General features: G+C 34.4%; 4 protein-coding genes across 4 annotated transcripts; 1 reads left to right on the top strand and 3 right to left on the bottom strand.

Moving 5' to 3' along the window:
* The first annotated feature begins 543 nt into the window (after positions 1 to 543).
* LOC100778993 (probable xyloglucan endotransglucosylase/hydrolase protein 33) lies at positions 544 to 2,408 on the top strand. The gene is made up of 4 exons (XM_003551969.5): positions 544 to 799; positions 894 to 994; positions 1,157 to 1,365; positions 1,680 to 2,408. The coding sequence occupies exons 1-4, from the start codon at positions 544 to 546 to the stop codon at positions 2,074 to 2,076; spliced, it is 963 nt and encodes a 320-aa protein (XP_003552017.2). The 3' UTR covers positions 2,077 to 2,408.
* A 9,400-nt stretch (positions 2,409 to 11,808) lies between these two features.
* On the bottom strand, positions 11,809 to 13,903 carry LOC102664618 (uncharacterized). The gene is made up of 4 exons (XM_006603249.1): positions 12,939 to 13,903; positions 12,589 to 12,853; positions 12,364 to 12,489; positions 11,809 to 12,207 (listed from the first exon to the last, which is right to left on the bottom strand). The coding sequence occupies exons 1-4, from the start codon at positions 13,901 to 13,903 to the stop codon at positions 11,809 to 11,811; spliced, it is 1,755 nt and encodes a 584-aa protein (XP_006603312.1).
* A 907-nt stretch (positions 13,904 to 14,810) lies between these two features.
* Positions 14,811 to 16,773, bottom strand: LOC106796928 (zinc finger BED domain-containing protein RICESLEEPER 2-like). The gene is made up of 5 exons (XM_014770575.1): positions 16,682 to 16,773; positions 16,473 to 16,560; positions 15,995 to 16,325; positions 15,316 to 15,895; positions 14,811 to 15,090 (listed from the first exon to the last, which is right to left on the bottom strand). The coding sequence occupies exons 1-5, from the start codon at positions 16,771 to 16,773 to the stop codon at positions 14,811 to 14,813; spliced, it is 1,371 nt and encodes a 456-aa protein (XP_014626061.1).
* A 3,778-nt stretch (positions 16,774 to 20,551) lies between these two features.
* Positions 20,552 to 24,295, bottom strand: ALDH2B8 (aldehyde dehydrogenase family 2 member B8). Its single transcript, NM_001367184.1, has 11 exons — positions 24,210 to 24,295; positions 23,581 to 23,718; positions 23,246 to 23,388; positions 22,971 to 23,124; positions 22,655 to 22,884; positions 22,446 to 22,535; positions 22,056 to 22,229; positions 21,835 to 21,972; positions 21,375 to 21,512; positions 21,209 to 21,270; positions 20,552 to 21,118 (listed from the first exon to the last, which is right to left on the bottom strand). The coding sequence occupies exons 1-11, from the start codon at positions 24,277 to 24,279 to the stop codon at positions 20,845 to 20,847; spliced, it is 1,611 nt and encodes a 536-aa protein (NP_001354113.1). The 5' UTR covers positions 24,280 to 24,295; the 3' UTR covers positions 20,552 to 20,844.
* Positions 24,296 to 25,888: the final 1,593 nt, after the last annotated feature.

Here is a 25,888-nt window from a genome sequence, read left to right as displayed (position 1 = left end):
ACAGAAATTCAAATTCTCTAATAAAATACTTTCTTAAGTTAAAATTCTCTATCCAAATATATTCTAAAAGTATTAAATACCCCTCATATTACCCGCACGAAAAGTGTATGTGTTGATGTGATATATGGTCTTCATCATTATGCAATCGAAAGCCAATTCCAATCAAAGATTACGCGTTTTTAAGAGAATTAGTTGCTCCCAATTGGATCACAGCTACAATTAAGGAACAAGACATGTACCAGATGTTACAGCCATGCAAGTGAGAGTGAGATTGCCCATCAAACATTAACTAAAAATGTCCATTCCATTCCATGCCCCTAACATTAGGTATGCCCCACAACCCAAACCCCGCCAAACCTAAACAAATCACCCCCACATGACTCTTTGGATCATTGCCTTTATGATCCAAGACACCTATCAAAAAAGATACTATGAAATGACTGAAGGAGAAAGGCAATTAGCCACCAGCCAGCTAGAAAACAACTAAGCAAAGATTATGAACCCCATTAAACCACACCCAATAATATATATACCCAATCTGACATGCTTATTCTGCTCATATGTCCACAAAACATGGCACTTTTGCAACAAAAACTAGGCTTCTCATATCTACTAATCCTTTGCTTAGCCACTCTTGTTTCTTCACACAGGCCTTATACAACTCCAAGTGTCACACGCTTGACTGATTCTTTTCCTCGTGTCCAAGTTGATAGTGCTTTTTCTAAGACCTTTGGGGCCAAAAATATCCAGTTTCTTAGTAATGGGTCCACGGTCACACTGGCTCTTGACAAAATCTCAGGTTAGTATGAAGAGCCTCTTCAATTAATCAAGTTATTAAAAAATTTGCAATTTTTCTTTTGACACTTCTTAACATATCCTATTATTCTATATAGGCTCAGGCTTGGTATCACAAAGCAGATACTCCTATGGATTCTTCAGTGCTGCAATCAAGCTACCTTCTGGTTTGTCACCTGGAGTTGTTGTTGCTTTTTATGTAAGCTCACTGCTTCTTTGCTTAAGAGTCTTCAATTAAGTATAATATATATGGTAGCATAGCACACAGCACAAACACTTACTTCATTGACTAGATTCTTTACTATTATGTTACCTTTTGAGGTATGAATGTCCTCAAGAAATTGACTAGAGAAAACATCAGTTGTCTAATTCAGATAAATTTCCTCACAACCATGATGAGATAGACATTGAACTGCTTGGTCATGATAAGAGAAATGACTGGGTTATTCAAACAAATATCTATGCCAATGGAAGTGTCAGCACAGGGAGAGAAGAGAAATTCTATTTCTGGTTCGACCCAACACAGCAGTACCATTATTACAGCATCTTGTGGAACAGTTATCACACAGTGTAAGTAATATAAGTCTTGTTTCAATCTTGAAATTGAAAGAACAAAAAGCGAGGAGTGTTAACAACACACTCTTTGGCACGTCTCTTCTAATGCAGTCTTTTATGTTGGCTAAAATTTATCAAAAACTACAAAATATTCATTAAATAAGTCGTGACATCCACAAAATTGTGATTTTTAATAAATTTTAATTAGCAAGAAAGAGTCCATTAAAAAAAGTGTGTTGCTAGCATATCTGAAAGCGAAATGGATTGACTTTCTTGATTAATATTTAATAGCCGTAGACTAATAAATAACCCAATTGTGGATTTTGTAGGTTCTTAGTGGACAATATTCCTGTGAGAGAATTCATACACAGCAACACATACCCTTCTATTTATCCATCAAAGCCAATGTCAGTGTATGCCACAATATGGGATGGTTCAGAATGGGCTACTCATGGTGGCAAATACCCTGTTAACTATAAGTATGCACCATTTGTTGTTTCATTTGCACAAATAGAATTGAGTGGCTGCATTTCTGATCCCACAGCACCAGTTTCTTCATGCTCTAAGGCCAGTTCTTCAGGCCTAGACCCAGTTAATGGACCAGAATTTACTAAGCTATCACAGCAGCAGATAGCAGCTATGGATTGGGCAAGAAGGAAGCTCATGTTTTACTCTTACTGCAACGACAGATCCAGATTCAAAGTCATGCCACCAGAATGCCATTGATTTAAATTAATTTGAGAAAAAATACGAAAAGGGAATTCCTGAAATTGCATTTATTAATTATCATGAAGGAAGCAATAGTCATACTTTATATAAATTAATACCACTTTTCGATTTAATCCCTTCATGGTAAAGATTTTTTAGAAATTCTCCTTTTCATGAATTTTTCTGTTGAATATTAATCTTTACTTTTTTTAAAGTATATTTTTTCTCAACAGTGGGGAATAATTACAATGTTGTAACTTCAATTCTTTGGCTCAATAATTGCACGAAAGTGTCAGAAAGAGCACTGGAACAGAAAATGGACAAAATAATGCGTTCTAATTAGTACTTTAGTCTGGTGTCTTCGTATATTGTTAGCATTTAACTAGACATAGGGCATCGAATTACAAATTCAAATGCCATTCAGCGGCATTATTTGAAATTTGATCTTACCACTGTTGAGCGCATGGAACAAATGATGTGAGATTATTTTTGGATCTCGAATTCGAGTTTTAATATGCAATTGCCTTACATATTTGAAAGGAGATTGAACTTTGTTGTTTGTTGTAATCCTACTAGGCTAGAGCAGTATAGTCTCAAGAGATAAATAATTGATCTTACCCTAGTGAGGTCCATTGTGATCGTAGTCCAAGTATTAGCCCCAAAAGCCAAGAAAACATTATTGTGGCTATGACAAACATGTGGGTTGTGAACCTATGACTAATTGAGAAAACATCGTAGATGTAAGTTGTTGCGTCTCAAATGGTTCAGTTATGGTTTCTTGTTTAATAAAATAGACAGGCCAAGAGAGTCAAAATTTTAATGTGACTATTTGGCCATGTACTAAATAAGAATATCCACCAAAAATAGAGAAAAAATACAAAACAAAAGGCCATCCATAGGCTTGGCATCTTAATGGGTTTATGTGCCGATTGAGTACCATACCATGTGGCCTGAACAGCTGAACTTGCAGTATAGCTAGATTCCTTCACTGAAAGTTGGAACCTTCTGCCGGCAGCTGCAAACAGTCTTAGACAAACCACATATGATTAGTTTGGGTATGGCCTTGGCTTGTGGGAGAGAAGTCTTAACTGAAGTTGGAGAAAGAGAAACAGTAGACATTGGTTTGGAGATCATAAGAGAATTTTAGGTCTGTTTTTTGCTTAATAATGTTTAGTATGGTTTCCCTAAGGTTTATACAAATAACACATGTCTCCTCTCTGTTTTCAAACTATACAAAAAAACCCCTAATTGTTCATTGTTTGTTACATAGACCTCCCCTCCCTTACTAACGATGTTAACTTTGAAAGCAGACACATATTACACATGTGACTTCTAATGATTTTCTCTTTCCAAAATTATCCCCTCCTTCAACCTTCTAACAACTAAAACATTTGAAAAAAATGAAGCAAGATCGTGGCCTACTTATGAGTTGGACAAAAAGATCATGGCTTGTGTGGCTACCTTTGGGTTGCACACAAAGATCGTCGAACCTGAAGATAAATCACGGTGCTAGCTTTTGGTTATTAGGTGAGGTTTTGTTTTTTATTTTTTCTTTGTTAATGTTGTTGGGTTGCTAGGTTGTGGAGCAGGTGTTGTACAATTTATAATTTTTTGTTCCCCTTTTATGTTTTATGTGGTTGCTTTGTTTAGTTGAATTTTTTTTTTTGCTTCCTTATGTTGTTTCAAATTTTTGCATTTTATTTGATGAACATTATGTTGTATGTCATGTTATTGGTAAGGTGTTCGATATAATGTCTGAATCAGGAGCAACATCATCTTCTAGTTTATGTGCCAATGCTGTAAAGGTGAAAAAATCTTATGAATTGTTGAAGATGGACTTTGAAGATTTGAAGACGGAAGTTGACAAAATGAAGGCCAACTTATGAGTTGTAATGGGTTTCATAATTGTAATTGTATTTGTTGTTGGCATTGTTATTATTGCAATTAAGTGACTAGGTAGGTGTATGTAGTCATAAGTTGAAGTTTAGATGGTCCTTACTAAACAACTTGTAACAAAGTTTATGTAGTCCTTATTTCCTATTGGATTCTTTGTTTTGTTGGTGGTTGTTTAGTCTAACAACTTATTTTTCATGGTATGTAATTTTGTTTACATGACATGAAATTATATGAACTATGTTTGGTATAATAACTTGGTTTCTATTTTCACATCTAGTATACATCTTTTTTTTTAACGACAAATTATATTATGTTAATCTGAGTATATATGTGAAAAAAAAATTCTATAATAAAATAACACTTGCTAATAGATCATTTGAATTCCAATAACACCAAAAAATAAAAAAATAGTCTTGCAATCCTAATAATTCCACACACTGAATATTAACTAATACCAAATTGAATTCATCATTGCTAAAAAAAGGACATACTTTGTATACTTTTTACACATATGTATTGACCAACATTTAATGAAATAAGAAACTATTCTTACAAATTGATCCCATCGAGTTGCACGATATGTTGCCAGAACAAGGTTGTTCGACAAAACAACCATATTGAAGATGAACATTCATGGAAGAAGCTTGTTCTCAAAAAATAGAAACTACACAATATATAAGAAAATGCTGGTTTTGAACCAAAAAATCTGCCCCTATGCATGTGTAATAATATTTGGCTTCTTTCCCACAACAAAAAAAGTTAGTTTGCGTATAAGTAAAATAACTAATTTTCAAAATATAACAATGATCCTAAACATTCATAGGCTTGGCTCTTGGTCTCTTCCTTTTCTTTTATCCTGCACCATTGTCTGTGTTAACTAGTTGGTAAGAAGCAACAAATGCATTGATAGCTTTAGATTGTGTACCTATTATATGACAAAAAATCATGTTCAGTATATGACAATATGAACCACATAAGCAATTAGTTTCAACACAAACCATTCAAATTCAGCAATAAGGTTTTTAAACAATATACCTCACTGGTCAATCCAGATTATTGTGTTGCAAGTACATTAGTTTGCACATGTGTTGGATTTACATTGTTGCCATTAGGTTCAACATTGACATTGCTCCCACTTGGTTGTTGCTAACATCAAGTTTCAATTAACAAATGAAAGTCAAATTACATATCCAACAAATTGCTTGCCAATTCAAATTCTATTTAATGTACTAACTTGTTTTTTAGAATTTTTCTTTCTGACCGGAGCCCTTTCACAAGTCCTTTAGTTGTATTCAAATTGCTTGCAACTAGAACACCTTACTGTGTTGGACCTTGTTGCTTGTTGGGTTCCTAAAGGTCCCTCAACATTAGTTTTCCTTCTTGCGTTTCTTGGTCGACCGAGTAATCTTTTCAAAGTTAGAGAACCAATACAGGATAATCTCCCCTATTTGAATTAACATCAACGTTAGGCATAGGATGGATAACTTCATCATAAGCAATCAACAACTTAGAAGTTGTAAGAGCTTCATCATAATAACTCTCAACATTTTCTCTTTGATACACTGTGATGCACATACATGTTTGCATGGCAATCCAACAAGGTTCCATTCATTACACCCACACATCTTGTCCATTAATTTGACCACAAAATTGGTGTACCATATTTCAAATTCAAAAACCTCATCGTCTGCATGGTTTTACACAAATAGGTCTTCACTCTAGGTGGCACATGATTTTGACTAGTGGTTGTTGTCTCATATCTCTTCTAGAAAGTTACCATGAGCCTGCAAACTATAGATTGAAGCATGGGCAGTACTATTTTCTTTCTATCATCACCCAACCAAGCTTTAAAACTTCACTGATGTTGTTTGTGACATGATCACTCCTACATAAAGGGTGATATGTGTGCCTAAACCACATTGGTTTTGGTTTATCTTTAGCCAACAACCAATCAGCAACCTCATTGTTGTTCTTTCTTAAAGCATTCAATGATTTATCAAAGTTGGCCTCAGTGTATGCCATGGCACATGCCCAAAATTGGCTAGTAAACAAAAGAGATTTAAACATGGTCTTAGAGTGGTTCAACTTGTGATTACAGAAAAACCTACATGTTCAATCATAAAATAATTTAAAATCATGCAGTAGTCATTTACAAATAAAAGAAAACCTATCATGCAGTAATCATTTACAAATTTCACAAAACTAGTTTACTTTATATTTGAATCTGACCTGTATCTTGCATATGGAAAAGTTTCTTATATAACTCGAGAAAGACCCTATAACAAAAAAAAATCATCAATAACATTTTACAAAATAACATTGGAAATAAAACAATTATCAATGTCACATACCTTTTGCTAATCTAACATGATAGTAACAAAGTCATCCTTCCATTTAGAAACTGATTGTAATGATTCTCTTAACAAAGTGAGAAAAAACTTCCACAAATCTGTATTTTCAATCTCAACCTTTGTAAATGCAATAGGGAACATGCCTTTATTCCCATCAAGTCCAACAACAGATAGTAATACCCCTCCAAATGGCCCTTTTAAATGGTAGCCATCAATACCAAATCAGGGCCTGCACCTTACAAATCCTTTTTTTCATGGCATCCAGACAAACAAAAATCCTATTAAATTTAGGATTCATGCCTACCTTAGGTTCTAGTTAAAACTTTACTAAACTCCTCTCATTTTTTTTTAAAACTACCCACACCTAAGGAGGCCAAACATTGTAAGACAAAGAGTGTACCCCTTTAGTGTTTTGGTGGACCTTATTCTTGACATAATATAATTGCATTTGATTTTTTGGTTCAACTTCATAGTTGTTAATAAAATGCTTGCTTCATTGTTGAATAACTAATATTGGGATATGCAAGAATTAAGCTCTTAAGCTTTTTTGCAATCCACATGGATGTTGCCTTAAAGTTCTTTGTTGTTCAAATACAAGAGTGTTTACCATAGTATGATTTGATCTGGTAGGTTATTTTATCTGGGGTTAGGGATGCATGGATCCTCCAAATACATCCTTTAGCATTACACTGGGAGGTCACTCTTGATGACTCATTTTTAACCTTGTACAATTCAAATCCTTCTTGAATAGCAAAATCACTCTAGATTTCCCTAAAATGAGATACATTCTATAACAATTGCTCTTTTACAAACTTGATCTTGCCATTTGGTTGCCTCTCAAATGTTTCCCCAAAATACCTTTTTCAACATATATTTCATTTATATCATAATCTGAATGCACTTCACCTATTACATCAACATTTTCCTCAAAGTCACTTAATTTAACACTCTAATTACCTTTAATCAAATCAACATCATCTTCAATGTCATCATATTCAGCTTCAGATGGCTCACTACTAGCATTAACCCCATTATAGGTCATGTCCTCGTCACTAACATAGACTTCATCAGTAGCAACAACACCACTAACTCCTATTTTTAACCACTCAATAGGTACATTGACAGTTTTGGACCCAAGCTCACCATGTTCATTAAAAAACAAATAATAGGTTCTTTCTCAATTTTATTCACACTAACGAGTTCATCGTGAAGCTCCATATAGTGTACCAAAATGTCCACATTTCCTAGGGTAGGCAAATATAAGGCAACTTGTGCATCTCCTTCATTGTGGTACAAAAATAAAAAACAAACAATGGGCTAGACTCGTCAAGAAATACTTGTGTTTTGTCTATCTAATTCAATCCCTCCAATCAATTCAACAGCACCCACCTCCACATTACCCTTCTACAACGCAACATCCACATTAGCATATGGCACCTAAGCATGCCAAGAATTCAATGCATATCCAAACCTTCTTGTCTTTTCTTTGAGACATAATCTTCACTGAGTCAACTACTAATTGCCACACCACAATCCCACAATTTCAAATAATTAATAGACTATGGCGTGGCTTCTGATAATTCAAATTAAGGTCACTAAGTGACTTATTAACTTACCAATTACCAAAACTTATACCTAAGAACACTCATTACTATCATACAATGAACAAAAATTTTCATTTATATTACTCTTTTGTTCTATTGTCCAAGGTCTACATGATAAGAACAAAGAAATTTATATGAACCACAAAATTTGAAATCAAAATATCTCCACAAAACATCAATCACCAATCAATTGAAAACATCACAAAACTAGAACTACTTGCACAAAGAGAACCTTGTGCACAATGATAATTTTTAGGACCAAATGGGATTTTTGGGTTTAGGGTTTCTAACCATAGAGCATATATGTTCATCGCCATACAAGATCTTGTACAAAAAAGGAGAGATAAGTTATATGTTTTATCTTATCAAAGATGACCAGTTATTAAAAGACATTTAATGCTATATTTAATGTTTCCAACAATGATTTTCCCTCTTTTGCGATATTAGACAAATGAAGTACCAAAGCTATGAGATAACATATACTTGTTGAAGCCTTCCTCTAAATACTAGAGACATATTTGCACAAGTTTGACATACAACAAGGAGTAGTTGCAGCCTTATCTCTTGAATTTCTTAAGTTCCGCAAACCTTGTGCCTTGAGTGAAAATTCTTTGTCAAGAAACTCTTGTACTTCATTTGTATATCCATCTAATAAGATAATTGCAAGACTTATCATTAACCAAATACTTTGCATTTTCGGTGGAAGCCTGAACAGGCTTTGTTATAAAGAATATTTGAGTTGCTTGCTTAAAGAGACAAGAGTAAAGGCCGCTTTGGGATGAGTCAAAAGTGGATTGGGAAAAAATATTTGAAACTTTGATAAGTTATATTAGAATTTGATGATAAACCAAGAACTCACTTAGTCTCTAGGGTAAAACAAATTAATATAAAAATCTATGTGCTTTTATTCTTTTATCTCTTTTTGTATCTAACCATTGTGTTTCAAATAACTCATTAAATTGTTTTTACAATGGTTTGATATTAGTGTTCTAAAACAATCGTCTTCCATTAGTGCTTTATACCATTTTTTATCAGACATGTAATTATTAGTATATAATTTAGTTATTTATATTAACTAATATTTTTATATTTTGATTTCTTATAATTTTCTTACTTAAAATATCATATAATATTAAAAATAAATTTAATTATTTTGCCCATTAGACCCAAATGTAATTGTTGTTGAACTAATAAATTATGAAGTGTTTTTAGTGATTCAATTACTACTGATCCAATTTTAAAACAATATTAGATCAACTAGAAGAGTACGGCAGAACCAGGCCAAGCATCTAAAACTTCATGATAAGATTTCTTTCATTCATTTCTCTTCATCTTTCTAAGAGTTTTTGTTCAATACTTTTTCTTTCAAGAAAATTTCATTGACCAAAAACTTGTGCTATTCTTTTTCTTCATTCACTTCTTTCTCTTGTCAAAAGATTCAAAGGACTAACCGCCTGAGAATTCTTTTGTTTCTTCCCTTCTCCCTCTTGACAAAAGATTTCAAAGGACTAACCGCCTGAGATATCTTCTGTTTCTTACAAAAGATTTCAAAGGACTAACCGCCTGAGATATCTTTTTCCCTTTCCCTTTATACAAAAAGATTTCAAAGGACTAACCGTTTGATATATCTTTTTTATCCCCCTTACAAAGATTCAAGGGACTAACCGCCTAAGAATTCTTTGTCCTAACACATTGGAGGGTACATCCTTTGTGCCACAAGTAAAGGGTAAATCTACTTAAGTTGTTATACTGAGAACAAGATAGGGTACATCTCTTGTGGATCAGTTCAAGTGGAGGGTATATCCACTTGGTTGTTCAAAGAGAACAAGGGAGGGTACATCCCTTGTGGATCTTTGGCTTGTAAAGGATTTTACAAGGTTGAAAGAAATCTCAAGAACCGTTGGTTGCTTGGGGACTGGATATAGGCACGAGTTGTGGCCGAACCAGTATAAATCTTGTGTTTGTCTTCTTCTTCCCTACACTCTTTAATTTTTCCGTTGTGTACTTTTAATTGCTGCTTTTACTTTTGGTTAAGTTATTGTTTATATTCTTTACTTTCTTAACTTAGTAGTAAAATCCTAGTTGAATCTAGTAACATTAAGAAGGATAAATTTTTAATTAGTTAAGACACATTAATAATTAATTCAACCCCACCCCCCTTCTTAATTATTTTGAGACCACTTGATCCAACAAAAACAAATCACAACTCAGTGCGCATTAATTTTGAAAGAAAGAGTTCGACATTCTTCAACAATTTAGGTGCAATGTACCCACCACAGTGCAACAAGTTTAACGAACAATTAGACCAATTCAAACCAAACAATTTTAAGCATTCATATAACTCATGTATTTGCATCTAAAGCAAATGTCTAAAATTCCAAGCTTAGTCCATGATTTTGACATTTAATCTATCAACCTAAGTTGATCATACATCTAAAATGATGGCTGGACATGCGTAAAGATCATTATCCATTCAAGCTTCAAAATAACACATAGAATGGTCATTGTGACATTTCATCGAACAGTTGGTGTGCACATGTTAAAACATGTAAAAACGGGGGATAAGGAGCAACATGACATACAAATTCACAAAAGAACCAAGGATAGGCCTAGAGCCTTCCATTACAGCCACCAATCCAAGCATTTTGATCATGGGTTCGCATATAACTCATCTCACAAATATTGCAAAGCAAACAACAAACAAAGCACCAAACATCACACGAAAAAGGTGCAATTATATGGAGATGGCACTTACTTGAGTGGGATGAAAGCAATGCAAGAAAAATAACACAAAGATGCAGAAAAAAGCTTGAAGTTGCTGCAAAAATGGTGGTTCCCGTGGGTCTTGGGCAATGGCTTTTGAATTTTGGGGGAAGATGGGGTGAAATCTGATTTCACCCCTCCTCCTTTTATTTTTCCTCAGCCTCTGCTCGCCTAGGTGAGTTGAATTTTTTTTTTCCAAAAACTTTTTTTACAAACTTTTTTTATCATTGTTATTAATTATGTATAGGTGAATTCATGAAATAATTCAAGAAAATGAACAAGCATGAAACATGAAATTAAAGAGCAGAGTTAGAGATACTAGGTTGCCTCCTTAGAGTGCTTCTTTAACGTCTTTAGCTGGACTCGGGGTGATGGTCGAGGCTTCGCCATCCCATCTTCCCTAACTCCCTTCCTTGATTGCGAGCAGATCTAATCATGGACCTAGCACCTGTTGGCACTTGCCCTAATGCTTTGAGAAAGAAAGTTTTAACATGCAAATGTGAAAAATACCATGAGAAGCTCGCATCACCTTTCCATTTGCCCCTAGGCTTACCCAAATCGGTGTGGTCCTGACCATCACCCAAAGTGATCCTTCATTCATTTTGGGCGTTGTGAAATACTCAATGATAAGATGCAGATGCATGCATGTTTATGATCGAACGTTAAAATGTAATAATTATAGGTGTTGTGATTTTTCCGTTGTGGTATTCAAATTTTACTTAACGCTTACAACACCCCTGCTAAACGTGCCGAATGGCTCCAGAATACCATTCGTGTGAATGAGCAAGAACAAGAGTGTACGTTCATGCTCAAAGGCAATAAAAAGTGCAAAGGACACAACACTAGAGGGAGAGATGCAAATCATTAATCCATATTTATTAACATTGCGACTATTGTTTACAAAAAAACTTAAAACTTGGAGATCCTAATGAGTCCTTGAGGAGGTCCAACATTGAGCCTTTGAATTTCCCAAAGTATTATGCGTAATATCGCTTGACGATGTCAGAATTCATAGGCGAAGGCAACTCTTCATCGTCCATGTTCATAAGCAATAATGCTCCTCTTGAGAAAGCCTTCTTCACAAAAAATGGTCCTTTATAGTTTGGGGCCCATTTACCTCGGTGATCCTTTTGAACCTACGACACCTTCTTCAGAACAAGACCCCCTTCACTGAACTTACACGGGCACACTCTTCTGTCAAAAGCATTTTTCACTTTGCTCTGATATAGTCGCCTATGGCTCAATCTCTTACCCTTGATACGATTTAATTGATCAAAGCGTGCCTGGACCCATTCTGCTTCTTCCAATCTTGACTCTGCTAGGATTCTTAAAGAAGGAATCTCCACATCAAACAGGAGTATAGCTTCCATCACATACACCAAAGAGAAAGGGGTTGCCCCAGTAGATGTGTGTACAGAAGTCCGATAACCATGCAGTGCGAAGGGAGGCATCTCGTGCCAATCCTTGTATGATACGGTCATCTTCTGAACGATCTTCTTTATGTTCTTATTGGCAGCCTCTATTGCCCCATTCATCTTTGGTCGATAAGGAGTGGAATTATGGTGTTGGATTTTGAAATCCTCACACATTTCCTTCATCATCTTGTTGTTTAAATTGGTTAGATTATCGGTGATGATCTTCCTGGCCAACTCATATATGCAAATTATCTCCTTCTTAATGAATCTGATCACCATATTCCCAGTCACGCTAGCATATGAAGCTACTTCCACCCATTTGGTGAAGTAATCAATGGCGACTAAGATGAAACGATGCCCGTTTGAAGCCTTGGGTTCGATGGCCTCGATCACGTCTATGCCCTACATTGAGAATGGCCACAAGGCTGCCAATACGTTCAATGGTACAAGTGGAACATTAAAATTATCAACAAAGGTTTGGCATTTATGACATTTCCTCACATGAACGCAACAATCGTTCTCTATAGTGAGCCAGTAATACCCTGCCCTCAAAATCTTTCGAGCCATGGCATGTCCATTGGCATGCATACCAAAGGATCCCTCATGCACCTCCACCAGCATTTGTTCGGTCTCTCTTGCATCCACACACCGAAGCAACACCATGTCATGGTTTCTTTTGTACAAGATATTTCCACTCAGGAGGAAACCAGCCGCCAACCTTAGTAACGTCCTCTTGTCATTGTCAGAGGCCTCAGGCAGGTATTCCCTGTCTTCAATGTATCGTTTGATATCGAAGTATCAAGGCTTACCATCCTTCTCTTCTTCTATCAAATAGAAATGTGCATGCTCACCGACATTTGAATTCGATGTACGATAAATCTTCGTGCAAGCTCACTGTGAACATAGGCGCTAGAGTGGCAAGGGCATCGGCCATTTGATTTTCCTCTCTAGGAATGTGATGAAATGATATGTCATCAAAGAGTTTCATCAACTTCCTGATGTAAGCCTGGTAAGGCACCAATTTGTGGACTTTGGTCTCCCATTCACCTTTCAACGGATGAATTACCAATGTCGAGTCCTCGTATACCTTGAGTGACTTGACCCTAAAGTCGATTGCTGCTCGGATCCCAAGGGCACATGCCTCGTAGTCCATTATGTTTTTTGTGCAGTCGAAGCACAACCTAGCCGTGAAAGGTATATATTGTTTATCTGGGGAAACCAATATTGCCCCAATCCCATGGCCTAGTGCATTAGATGCACCATCAAACCACACAATCCATTTATCCCTGTCCTCATCTTTGACCTCCTCCTCAAACAAGGTTATGATATCCTCATCAGGGAATTCTGGATGCATAGGCTGATAATCATTGATGGGTTGTTGAGCTTGATAATCCGCCAAGGCGCTCCCCTTTATTGCTTTCTGAGTGACGTAGACAATATTGAATTTTGACAACAGAACCTGCCACCGAGCTATCCTTACAGTGAGAGCGGGCTTTTCAAAGATGTACTTGACGGGATCCATTTTGGACACCAACCAAGTAATGTAACTCAGCATATACTGCCTCAAACGATGAGTTGCCCACACCATGGCACAACATGTCCTCTCTAGCAAAGAGTAGTTCATCTCGCACGCTATGAACTTCTTGCTCAAGTAATAGATGGCCCGTTCCCTTTTTCCGGATTTGTCGTGCTGTCCCAACACATACCCCATCGACTCATCTAATACTATCATGTATCGAATAAGAGGTCTTCCGGGCACCGGTGGCATGAACATAGGAGGATTCATCAAACACTGTTTAATCCTTTCAAATGCCATTTGACAATCATCGTCTCATTGGACAGACTGATTTTTGCGCAATAATTTGAAAAGAAGCTTGCAAGTGGCAGTTAACTATGATATGAATCTCACTATGTAGTTCAACCTTCCCAAGAAACCTCAGACCTGCTTCTCGGTACGTGGCTCGGGCATTTCAAGGATTGCTTTTACCTTGTCTGGATCCACCTCTATTCCTTTCTGGCTAACGACAAAGCTAAGTAATTTTCTGGATTTTACCCCGAACGTACACTTTGCAGGATTTAGCCTTAACCTGTATTTACTCAGTTGCCCGAACAACTTCCGCAAATTGACTAGGTGTTCCTCCTCTGTCCTTGATTTGGCGATCATGTCATCGACGTAGACCTCGATCTCTTTATGCATCATGTCGTGGAATAACGCCACCATGGCCCGCTGGTATGTTGCCCCCAACGTTCTTCAGCCCAAATGGCATCACCTTGTAACAGAAGGTTCCCCATAGAGTGATGAAGGTTGTCTTCTCCATATCCTCTGATGCCAATTTTATCTGATTGTAACCCGAAAAACCATCCATGAAAGAGAATAGGGCAAAACTGGTCGTGTTGTCTACAAGAACATCGATGTGCGGTAAAGGAAAGTTATCCTTTGGACTGGCTTGGTTTGGATCCCGATAGTCCACACACATTCTCACCTTCCCATCCTTTTTAGGGATTGGCATGATATTGGCGACCCATTCTGGGTACCAAGCAATGGCCAAGAAATCGGCGTCAAATTGCTTCTTTACCTCTTCCTTTATCTCTAGGGACATCTTGGGTTTCATTCTTCTCAATTTTTGCTTTACCAGGGAGCACTCAGGATTCAGAGGTAGCTTGTGCTGCACGATTTCTAAACTCAAACCAGGCATATCTTGGCAAGACCAAGCGAAGATGTCTTAGTAGTCTCGTAGTAGAGTCACCAACTCATCTCGGACCTTCGCAGACATACAAGTGCCGACCTTGACCTCCTTTTTCTCTCTGCCAATGCCTAATTTCAAAACCCCTGTCTCTTCTTGGTGCAGCTTCACCTCTCTTTCTTCTTGCTCCAACATTCTTCTCAAATTCGGGGGAAGTCCCCAATCCTCATTTTCTCCCTCCTCAGCTTGATTTATTAGTTGCTCAAAGTAAACATCCAGGTCCTTGGTATCACTACTTTCATAGGACTCATCATTGGATCTACGTCAAATCATTAAAATAAATTAATATAATAAAATTTTCATATCGTTGGCATTGTTGTGTCTGCATCGTCAATTATTGAGCAAAATTTCATCTTTGATTTTAAGGAACCTAATGACACAATTATACAATCATTAAAATAAATTAATTGCTTAAAAGAAAAATTTACAAGTAAAATTAAATTTATTAGCTTCAATCTCATTACGCAACCAATCTTGAGAGCACATCAATGCCTCAACAGTGTCTTCATTTAATTTGCTACGATGTGGAGTCAGAAATTGTCCACCAATGCTAAATGCTGACTCTGAAGCAACCGTTGAGATTGGAATGGCTAGAAAGTCTTTAGCAATCCTTTGCAAAGTAGGATACTTGACTTCAATGTTTTTCCAATATCCCAAAATGTCAAAGTTACTAATATTTGATTTATTAAACAATACAGGCTCCTCCAAGTATAAATCCAATTCAAATTTAACACAATCACCAGAAGAAGTTTCTTGAACATATTTTAAAAAGTCAGAACTCCAATCAACTTTTCCACCATTATTATCCAAACCAAACACTATTGAAGATGAAGTGGAAATAGAAGTAGTCCTCTTTTCCCTAGATTGATATTCAGAAACCAAATCTTCTAATAATTTTGTCACCTTATTCAATTGATTTGTGCTTTCACTTCCATACATGAGAGGGAAAAAATAATTTAGCAACTTCATTTTCAACCTAGGGTCCAAAATAACCCATATTGCCATCACCCCATTGATCATGCCCCAATACTTCTCAAACTTGGGAATCATACTGTCAGTCATACCTTGAATGGTGTTATTAGAAGAAAAAATCCATTCATTCAAAGCCACTCAAATTTCACACACTTTTGGAAAATAAACATTTGAAGTTGGATATTGTGTACCCGAAAATAACTCAATAACTTCATAAAAGATTTCCAACTTCTCACAAATTTCAGTTGCCATTTTCCAATCATCATCACTTGGCAATGACTTATATTGAGGCTCTCGTTGAGTCAAACGCTTGAAAACTTCAAGATATGGCAATGCAGAAACAAGCATTAAATAAGTTGAATTCCATCTAGTTCTACAATCCATCCTAAGTTTCTTTGAATAAGGAATTTCTAATTGTTCATAAGCCTTAATAAATTTTTCTTCCCTCTTAGGTGTTCCAACCCAAAAGGAAACACTATCCCTAATCTTCTCAATGGAATCATGGATAATTGACATTCCATCCTTCACAATCAAGTTTAAAATATGGGCACAACACCGCATATGGAAGTAAGTCCCTCCCAAAATAAATGAACTACGTCCAAACTTGCTAAGAATTTTAGGAATCATTACATCAGTAGTACTATAATTATCAACAGTTATTGTAGATACCTTTCTATCTAGATTCCATTCAAAAAAATGTTCAATTATAATCTCTACAAGAACTTCAGCAGTATGCGGTGCAGGAACATACATAAACCTAAAATAAAATAATTATTCATCTTAAAACCAAGTTCTATGAATACATGTTACTATAACTACACATATTACCAATTATATAAAATTAAAATCATAAAACTTTCAAGTGAATGATTATTTACCTCATAAGTTGACTTTGCAAATTCCAATTGTTATCAATGAAATAGGCTGTAATAGTCATATAGCCTTTGTTTTGATTCAATGCAGTCCACATGTCCGTTGTTATAGCTATGTGACTTGAATTTTTTTTAATTAACTTCATAGTTTTGGCCCTTTCACTTTCATAGAACTTTAGTATATCCAACTTCAATGTATTACGGGATATTACTTTGAACAAAGGTTGAACAACATTACAAAACCTTCGAAACCCAATGTGATCAACCATAGCAAGAGGGTATTCATGCAATATAATCATCTTTGTCAATTCCATCCTAGCAGCATCTTGATTAAAGGTATAGTTTCCTACTAAAATAGATTTGCCTCTATCTTCTACTGAAGATGATGATTGTTGAAGAGTTTTTAGTATTGATTGCTTTGGGCCCCTCACTGTTCGAAGCTTACAGGTTCTAATGTGGTCGTGCAAATGCTTCGTACCTGATCTTGTATCACCACCAAGTTTCGTTTCACAATATTTACATATAGCTTTTCATTTTCCCTCTATTTTCTTTCTTTTGAAGTGGGTCCAAGCAGTGGAAGTTATTCCTCTTTTATTTGGACTTCTTTCAACATCTTCAACTTATTCTATATTTGGAGAATTTTTTGCTTCTTCCACCGGATTGCTTTGTGTGTCATTAGTAACTTGTTGTGTTTCTAATAGAGCAATACTATTAACGGATGGATTAATAGGCGTACCCATTTTCTGTACAACAAATAAGTAACAAAATTTATAAATATGAGTCATGTAAAATTGTAAATGCACAAATCAGACTCTTATTGTTAGATTATAAATTTTAAACTCAATGAATCAGCCAAACCAAAACATCACAATAAGCTAGCAGCAGAACAAAGAATTGAAAATACAACAGAAATAAATAAATAAATAAAACAAAGGAAGAACATACAACAGAGGAAGAACAATTCGAAGTTGCAAAATCTAAAAATGCACGATGCGACTCAAAGAAGAAAAATGTGCAACGAAGGCTTCCGAGAGTTCACGGCTGAAACGAACCGTGGAGAAGGAACGGTGAAACAAACGGTGAAGAAGAAGCAAAGAAGTGAAGAGGGTGAAGACAGTGTGAAATGGTGAAATAAACAATGAAGAAGGAACGAAGGTGAAGAAAGAAGTCAAGGAATGAAGTCTAAATGTTTGATGCGACGTTTTAGAATTTGAGTAATATTTGTGTCTTTGTGACTTGTGAGATATTACTTATATATATGATAATTTTATTTTGTATTTTTTTATTAATAAAATACTATATTAACCTTTATATTTATGTTATACATATTATAAATTATAAAAATATATAAATAAAATTCTATATACGTGAAAATACGAGAACTGCGGGACGAAGAGGATAGTCCTTCCCTCTGTCTCCAAAACATTTCTTTGCATATGACAAAAAAAATTAGTCAAATTGATATTACAGTTTTAATAATTATATTTTTAAAAATCATCTGTAGAATATATTTAACATAACAAGCATCATTCTAACATACTAAAATTGAGTTTAACTAAAATAAAAAAGCAAAAAAAGTTGCAGCAACTTTTTTATTAAAAGATACTTGATGTACACCGCTCCACCGCCCAATGATGAAGAATTGATGCAAGCGGCAAGCCGCAGTGTGATAACATCACAGCTAGAGTTTGCACTTTGCAGGAAGCAGGTCGATGATCCATTCCGTTTGCATCTTGTTGACAACCACAGACGCGTGGCAGTCGCACTGGCAGGACACGGTGGGGCCCATAGTGGTTGAACTTGATGATGTTGCTTTTCCCTTTCAACTGGGTTTCTTTTTTGTTATTATTTTATTGTAAATTTTGGCCAATACGAAACAATAACGCTAACAATTTTGAAACATGATTAATAATATAAATTTTTATGTTATCAAATAACTATAGTTATTTAGGTTTTAAGATTTTAAAGATAATTGAAGACGAGTGAAAATTCTTTAAAAGTCAAATCATCATCTTAAAGGCTTAGTATGAATTTTCAAAATTTGATTATCATATTATTCTATTAAGTAGCTTAACCTTACTGTTTGGTTAGGTTTATTTATATCAACGAAAATATCAGTATCTCAATTCAAAAGTTTAATGGTCAAGGTTGTCATTCGATACAATTATTTTTTTAATGCAAGAAACCTTAATCAAAATCATGAGAATAATTTTTCATGAAAATAAAGTACTATTAATTAAGAGATAATTTCTATCCTCACAAGTTATCATAAGGTTATGTAATAATTTCATTAAACACTTTTGTTGGTTTAAATAATATTAAATTTATTTTCTTTAAATAAGATATCATATTCAAGTTTTATAAATAAAAAAATAATTCAGACGAAAAATTTTATTAAACAAATATTAGTTACAAATTGATAAATTTTCTACACGTATATCATGATAATAAAAAAATTCATTTCATTAAATATTTTTATTTTTACTTTTACCTATAATTAAAAAAATACAATTTGTTTCTTATACAAACATAAACTAAAAATTTATATACCATCACATCATATTAATGATTAACATGACATGACAATCAGATAAATTTTTATTAAATATGTGTAAAAAATATTACATATATATAAATTGGATTATACTCTTATTTTATATTTTATTTTTAAAGTTTGCAAAAAATTAATAAAAGTTATTTAATTTATTATTTTCATATAGCATTTTAAAAGAAAATAAATAATGATTAAAAGTAAAAATATAAAAAAAAATTGACCGACTCACTCATCCTTTTTCTTTCTCCAATTACATATTTAAGGTTTAACTGCAATTTTTGCCTCTAAAGATTCAAAATGTTGTGAATTTTGCATCTCAATTTTTTTTTCACAAAATTTGTCTCCCAATTTACAATACATTGCGAATTTTACTCCCACATAAAAATCTACGTAACTAATGAAAATCATCACAAAATTCTCTTAATTGTGGCAATTTAAAGGAAAAATCATCACATTGCGGTGATTTTTTTACATAGGGACAAAATTTGTAAAAAGAAAAAAGAAAAGAGAATTCATAATGATTATATTTGACAAAATTAACTAAAAAATTAAAACTGAAAAGTTAGGTTATTAATTATAAGTGTTTGGTGAGAATAATTTTTAAAATAATTGAAAAGTGTAAAATGACATAAAAAATCATGATTTATTTAAAAAAAATAATCAAAATAATTTGATAAATATATTAAGAATAAAAAGAAAATAAAATATACAAAGGCTAAAAGATAATATTTTAAAATATACAATACTACTAAAAAGCACTGAAAATTATTAAAAAAAATTATTTACTGAATCTAAACAAGTTTTTCAATTAATAAAAAAATTAAAAACTAATTAAAATATCTTCAAAACATAATTGTGAAACTTTGAAGAACAAAAGATACAATTAAGCATATATTCAATCTGAAGATTATACTTGAAATAGAGAGATATTAGCAATAAATTCTCTAACACATTCATCTTAATATATTCTCATTTATTTGTTAAATTTTTTATTAAAAATTATAAAATAATGAATAAGACTCATTAAATAAAAAATAAAACCTAAAAAACCATAAGTTAAGAAAAGTTTGTTGGAGGGATGCTATCATTTCTTCTAAAAAATTTATTAGATCAACTTGCATCTAACAAAGGCTAATTTTTATTTGATGGATCATGGGCAATATTGATTTTCTGCCGCTGGTTTTGTATTTCTCATGATCGGGTCAACGCTGGAGTTTCTCCAATTCCCCCGTGAATTTGAATTTTGTGCATTATAGTCTAAAGACCACCTTAATGACCTTATCTTGGACTTTCTACAAACAATTAGCCATTAGATCGCGTTTGAAAAAACTTACAAAAAAAAATATAATTTTAAAATAATCCAATTCAAACACGTATAATTAAAAACTCAATTTAGACCATAAGAGTAACAAGTGTGTCACTCTGACTTATACAAATGCAAGGAATAGAAATTGACAAAAGAGATAAAAGGATGAAGACCAGGAAAATATCAACAACGTCATAACTCATATCTCGTGTAACGCCAAAAAAAAAAAAAAAGCAGGATTTTATTTTTATCATCATTATCATTGAGGCACTGATAGTTATTGATTATCCAAAGAAGGCTAGTGTTTGCTCAAAGCCATGCTGGGTTTTTCAGGGGATTAACAACAGCCTTCACTTGCAAGTAGTTTTTGAGACTATACTCTCCTTTTTCTCTGCCTTGACCACTCATCTTGTACCCTCCAAAGGGAATTGCAGCATCAAATGTGTCAAAGCAGTTTATCCACACTGTTCCAACTCTCAGTGCCCGCGTCAAAGTGTAGGCAGTGTCCATGTTCGTTGTGAACACTCCGGCCGCAAGCCCGTAACGTGTGTTATTTGCTCTTTGAACTACCTCACCAAGATCCCTGGGGTCATCATCACAAAAATTAGTTCACACATACATAATAGTATAATACCATTCTCAGCAAGGTATTTAAGACTCATTGTTTTCTTACTTGAATTTTAATATGGATTGGACTGGACCAAAGATCTCATCCCTTGCAATCAGCATGCCATCCTGGTGATTGTTACAAATTCAATAGAAAACACTTCTTTAGGAGTTGTATTTTCATTTTTCAGACTCATTCGATAAAGTGCAAAAATGAAACTAAAAAGATATACCTTAACATTTGAGAAGACTGTAGGTTGAATGTAGAAGCCCTTGTTGCCAAGCTTGTCTCCTCCGGTTTCAAGGGTTGCCCCACTTTCAACACCAGATCTGATGTACCTCAGTATTTTCTCAAATTGATCTGAATCAATCTGATTGTTTGGATCATAGAAGAAATAATCAGAGTATTTAGACATTTTAAAAGAATCATACTTTAAGAAATGGGAATGTCAAAGTAGTAGCAATATAACATTCTTTTTGTGCATTTTAGTATAGTGAAGCCTCGAGAACCAGAACTTCATAAGGAATTAAGGGTTGTAACATATCTCCAGTCATCAGCAATCAGCATTGAATTAATGAGAGCACAGACGTAATGCCAAATTGACTGACATATTATATCCTCAGACAACTTTGGAAAACAAAGCTCAAAGATCAAACATGAGGATGCAATGTAAAGGATTCTTTGCAATTTACCTGAGGACCTTGCTCTATTCCCCCCTTGAATGGATCACCAACAACACGCTTCAAAGCACGAGCCTTTGCTTTCTCAACAAACTCATCGTATACACTTTCATGTACAAATGTTCGAGACCCAGCACAGCAACATTGTCCCTGAATGTCACAAACAACACCAATCAAATTTTCTGAATCTAATTGTTTTACAACAAGAGCACTATACTTTATAGTTTATATACCTGATTAAAGAATAAAGCAAAATGGGCTAGCTCAACAGCCTGATCTACATCAGCATCTTCACACACAATAAAGGGGGATTTCCCACCAAGCTCCAAAGTAACAGGCTTAAGATTGCTTTTAGCCGCCAGTTCAAGGACAACTTTCCCAGTATCAGTGGAACCAGTAAAAGCAAGCTGCGAGATAATGTAAAAAATTCATGCTGTTAAGACACTATCAAGTCTAGATGTCTAATAATCCATTAGAATGAAAATGATCATATCAAACATTCAAACTTCTTCACAAGATAAGGAAACTGAAATTAATTGCCATAGAATTTACAGAAACTATTGCATGCCAACAATAAAATCACTACACTTCTCCACTACTGCAGATGCTAAATATTTTAGTACCTTGTCAACTTCCATGTGGCTAGCAAGAGCAGCACCAGCAGTTGGACCAAAGCCAGATACTACATTTAAAACACCAGCAGGAAGTCCAGCCTGCCAGACAGATTACAAATTGGGAATGATGAGGATTGAAGATATTCATGAGTAAATTAAACTCCACAAAAACCATGCTTCTAACAAAATGAAGATTGGTCTATACCACTATCACACACCTCATGAAATAGTTTTGCTGCATATAAAGCAGATAACGGTGTCTGCTCAGCTGTTTTGAGAACAATGGTGTTGCCACAGGCCAATGCCGGTCCAACCTTCCAGGCAAACATGAGAAGAGGGAAGTTCCAAGGAATGATCTGACCGGCAACACCAATTGGTTCATGCAATGTTTGCACATGATATGGTCCATCAGCTGGAACTGTTAGACCATGGATCTTATCTGCCCAACCTGGGGAACATGAAAACACAGGTGTCACTAAAATTTTGCAAAACAAAGAAGAATATTCAAAGTTCCACACTTTGTGTCCCACATACCAGCATAGTATCGAATCAGGCGAACAAGCATTGGAACTTCAATCTTAGCAGCTTGTTCATAAGGCTTTCCATTATCCCAAGTCTCAAGTGCTGCAAGCTCATCATTATGCTTCTCAAGCAGATCAGCTGCGCGCAACAAGATCCTTTGCCGTTCCTATAAAATCATAGTAACAAGAAAGCAAAAAAGGGATTTCAACTCAGAATCATGAGACCAAAGTTTACATCTTTGTGAACAGCAGGAAAAGTAAAATTATAGAGAGGTTATGATCAAATACATAAGCCGTCATCTTAGGCCATGGTCCATGATCAAATGCTTTTCGTGCAGCTGCAACTGCTCGATCAACATCCTCAGAGTGACCCTCAGCAACATGAGCAATTACTTCACCTGTCCTAGGATCTAAAGTTGGAAAAGTTTTACCTGATCCCACAAGAATCCCAATAGTAAGATACCCAGAAAAAAGAAACCTTAAAAAAATCCCTCTCTTTTCTTTCTTTTTTTTCCCCCATCTTTCTGTTTAGTCAAAACTCAACTTTATGTCAAAAAGGGTGAAGGCGAAGGATTCAAAAACAAAACAAGATTAACAAAATAAACAAATAAATAAACACTCACCAGAAGCAGCATCTACAAATTTTCCATCAATTAAGAGTTGGGTGTGTTCTACTTGCACTGATGGTTTAACGGGTTCTTCTTCAATGGCAGAAGAAGTGCTGTATTTGCAGTGTCTTGAACCAAGGAAACCATTCCCACCTGAAAGTTTTTTATTTATTTTAATTTTGATCCATGTACAGAGTTAATTATTCTTGAAAGGGCAGTGAAAAGTCCAAATCAAAATACCCAATTAAACATCAATTTCAAAGTGATACAAACATGAGTTTAATTTACATAGACATAGCTTTCACATGGTCACACTCAACAAGAAACACAAAATAATAGGTGAAAAACGAGAGAATCTATAAGTACAACTAAGAAAACATAGGACAACCAGACATGTAGTGGTTGACAGCTACCAAGCATTGAATGAACTAATCCGTACACAAAAAAATTTCTGGATCCCACCCTTTTTCCAATTGGTCATCCTTTTATTTCAAGCAATCATCGACGAAACCAAACCCAGAAAAAAATCGGTTCAAGAAAAAAAAATGGAAATCAACAAAAAAGAGAAACAAATCACTTAATTATTGTTTTATAACATAGGAAAATGATGAGACCACCATCTCAAAGTACACATGCATCTCTACCTCGTGAAAAGAAGGAGGTAGAAGAAAAGGAGCGAGAGATGAGTCTTGAAATTCTGAGTGAAGAAGCCATGTCAGTGTTCCTCTTCTCTCTCTTCCCTAACTCAGTTCCATTTTATAAAAACACATGATCAAACATGTGTTACTGTTTGTCAGCCCACGCGATAAGAATGATTTATTTATTTTTTAGGTAAAATTATATTTTTAGTCTTTTTATTTATTTCTAATTTTAATTTTGATTTCCTTTAAAATTATTAACACATTTAATCCTCTAATTATATTTAATCCCGTAGATGTGATCAAGTCCAAAATTAAACTTTAACTATTATAAACAATCTTATTAATATAAATGACAAGATTAATATAATGTGAAGATGTTAATTTGTAAATATCATTTATAAATTATAAGTGCTCGAAAAGTCGGTCTATTGTGTCCATGATAGTCCTTGGAATTTGGAATCCAACTACTTAAATTTTTTATTATAAAAAGAAAAAAACTTAATGTTATTTTTGGTTCATTTGTTTGGTAGATATTTTGTTTTGATACGTAAAGTTTTAAAATTTTTATTTTGATCCTTTATATTTTCGAAATATATCATTTTGGTCTTTTTTTAAAATTTTTCATTAAAAACGTTAGGGTTGGTTAACTTTTAAATTTTAAAAAGGACCAAAATGATATTTTTCAAAAAACACAAAGGAACAGAAAAAAAAACTTTTAAAACTTAATGCATTAAAGTGAAACATATGCAAAACACAATGGACCAAACTTTAGTGTTGAAACATCTATGAAACAGAATAATTAACTTTACATAGTGTTGCCTCATCCACAATTGAGTGTTGTCAGTCTTCTTCTTCGCATTCGTCAACATGCTGCTATCAGCAACAACGATGAGACAATTGTTGTCGTTAGGTGAGGCAACAATAAAAAAAGGACAAAAATGATACATTTCGAAAATATAAATGATCAAAATGAAACTTTTAAAACATAATGTACCAAAGTAAAACAACTGTGAAACATAATGAAACAAAAGTGATATTAAATCATCTTAAAATTTAAAAGTTAACAGAATACTGACGTTTCTAATGGAAAATTGAAAAAAGGACCAAAATGATACATTTCGAAAACATAAAGGATCATAATATAATTTTTATAACTTAATGTACCAAAGCAAAATAACTATGAAACATAATGGACCAAAAGTGACATTAAACTCCCCCTCCCCCCCTCCTAAAAAAAAAGTTCTCCCTCCAAACTTGACAAAACTCAAATTTAAGACTATCAACAAAAGGGAGGTTGATATGCACTTTACTCATAACCTCAAGAAATTTTCTAAATTGCACATCTTGCTAGTCATTAATAACTCTATGAGGAAAGGGTAGACTTACCTACGGAGATGTCAGTATCTCCTTCTTTTCATCCCCTTCCTTCTTTGGCTCTGGATTCCTATAAGTAGGAACCACAACTTTCTTAAGTGTTTGGTTCTTCTCAGTAAGGATGTCATCTGTAGCTTTTGGAAAAGACCTTCCTTCTCCTCGAAGTCCTCTTGAATCCTCTTGCTTCTAGTCATCACAACATTGACATCCTCCTTCTTAGGATTTGGTTTAGGTTGTGAAGGGAGGTTGTCCAGTTGCCTTTGTGACAAGAAAGATTGTATGTTGGTAAGTTGAGACTCCATCTGCTT

The sequence above is a fragment of the Glycine max genome, chromosome 18 (genome assembly GCF_000004515.6).
Source record: "Glycine max cultivar Williams 82 chromosome 18, Glycine_max_v4.0, whole genome shotgun sequence".
Taxonomy (NCBI): Eukaryota; Viridiplantae; Streptophyta; class Magnoliopsida; order Fabales; family Fabaceae; genus Glycine; species Glycine max.
Note: the sequence above shows the minus strand (reverse complement) of the source record. Positions and strands in the feature narration are given on the sequence as shown.

Excerpts from the sequence above, each read along its gene's own strand:
- LOC100778993 (XM_003551969.5), top strand. The coding sequence starts at position 544 with ATGCTTATTCTGCTCATATGTCCACAAAACATGGCACTTTTGCAACAA. Across the intron at positions 995-1,156 it reads GAGTTGTTGTTGCTTTTTAT|TTGTCTAATTCAGATAAATT; the intron begins GTAAGCTCACTG and ends AGAAAACATCAG. Across the intron at positions 1,366-1,679 it reads TGGAACAGTTATCACACAGT|GTTCTTAGTGGACAATATTC; the intron begins GTAAGTAATATA and ends TGGATTTTGTAG.
- LOC102664618 (XM_006603249.1), bottom strand. The coding sequence starts at position 13,903 with ATGGCATTTGAAAGGATTAAACAGTGTTTGATGAATCCTCCTATGTTC. Across the intron at positions 12,854-12,938 it reads TACATCGAATTCAAATGTCG|GGAATACCTGCCTGAGGCCT; the intron begins GTGAGCATGCAC and ends CATTGAAGACAG. Across the intron at positions 12,490-12,588 it reads AGAACGATTGTTGCGTTCAT|GGCATAGACGTGATCGAGGC; the intron begins GTGAGGAAATGT and ends TTCTCAATGTAG.
- LOC106796928 (XM_014770575.1), bottom strand. The coding sequence starts at position 16,773 with ATGTGGACTGCATTGAATCAAAACAAAGGCTATATGACTATTACAGCC. Across the intron at positions 16,561-16,681 it reads TTGCAAAGTCAACTTATGAG|GTTTATGTATGTTCCTGCAC; the intron begins GTAAATAATCAT and ends ATTTTATTTTAG. Across the intron at positions 15,896-15,994 it reads AGTTATTGAGTTATTTTCGG|GTATGACTGACAGTATGATT; the intron begins GTACACAATATC and ends ACACCATTCAAG.
- ALDH2B8 (NM_001367184.1), bottom strand. The coding sequence starts at position 24,279 with ATGGCTTCTTCACTCAGAATTTCAAGACTCATCTCTCGCTCCTTTTCT. Across the intron at positions 22,885-22,970 it reads CCTGATTCGATACTATGCTG|GTTGGGCAGATAAGATCCAT; the intron begins GTATGTGGGACA and ends CATGTTCCCCAG. Across the intron at positions 21,513-21,834 it reads GAATAGAGCAAGGTCCTCAG|ATTGATTCAGATCAATTTGA; the intron begins GTAAATTGCAAA and ends CCAAACAATCAG.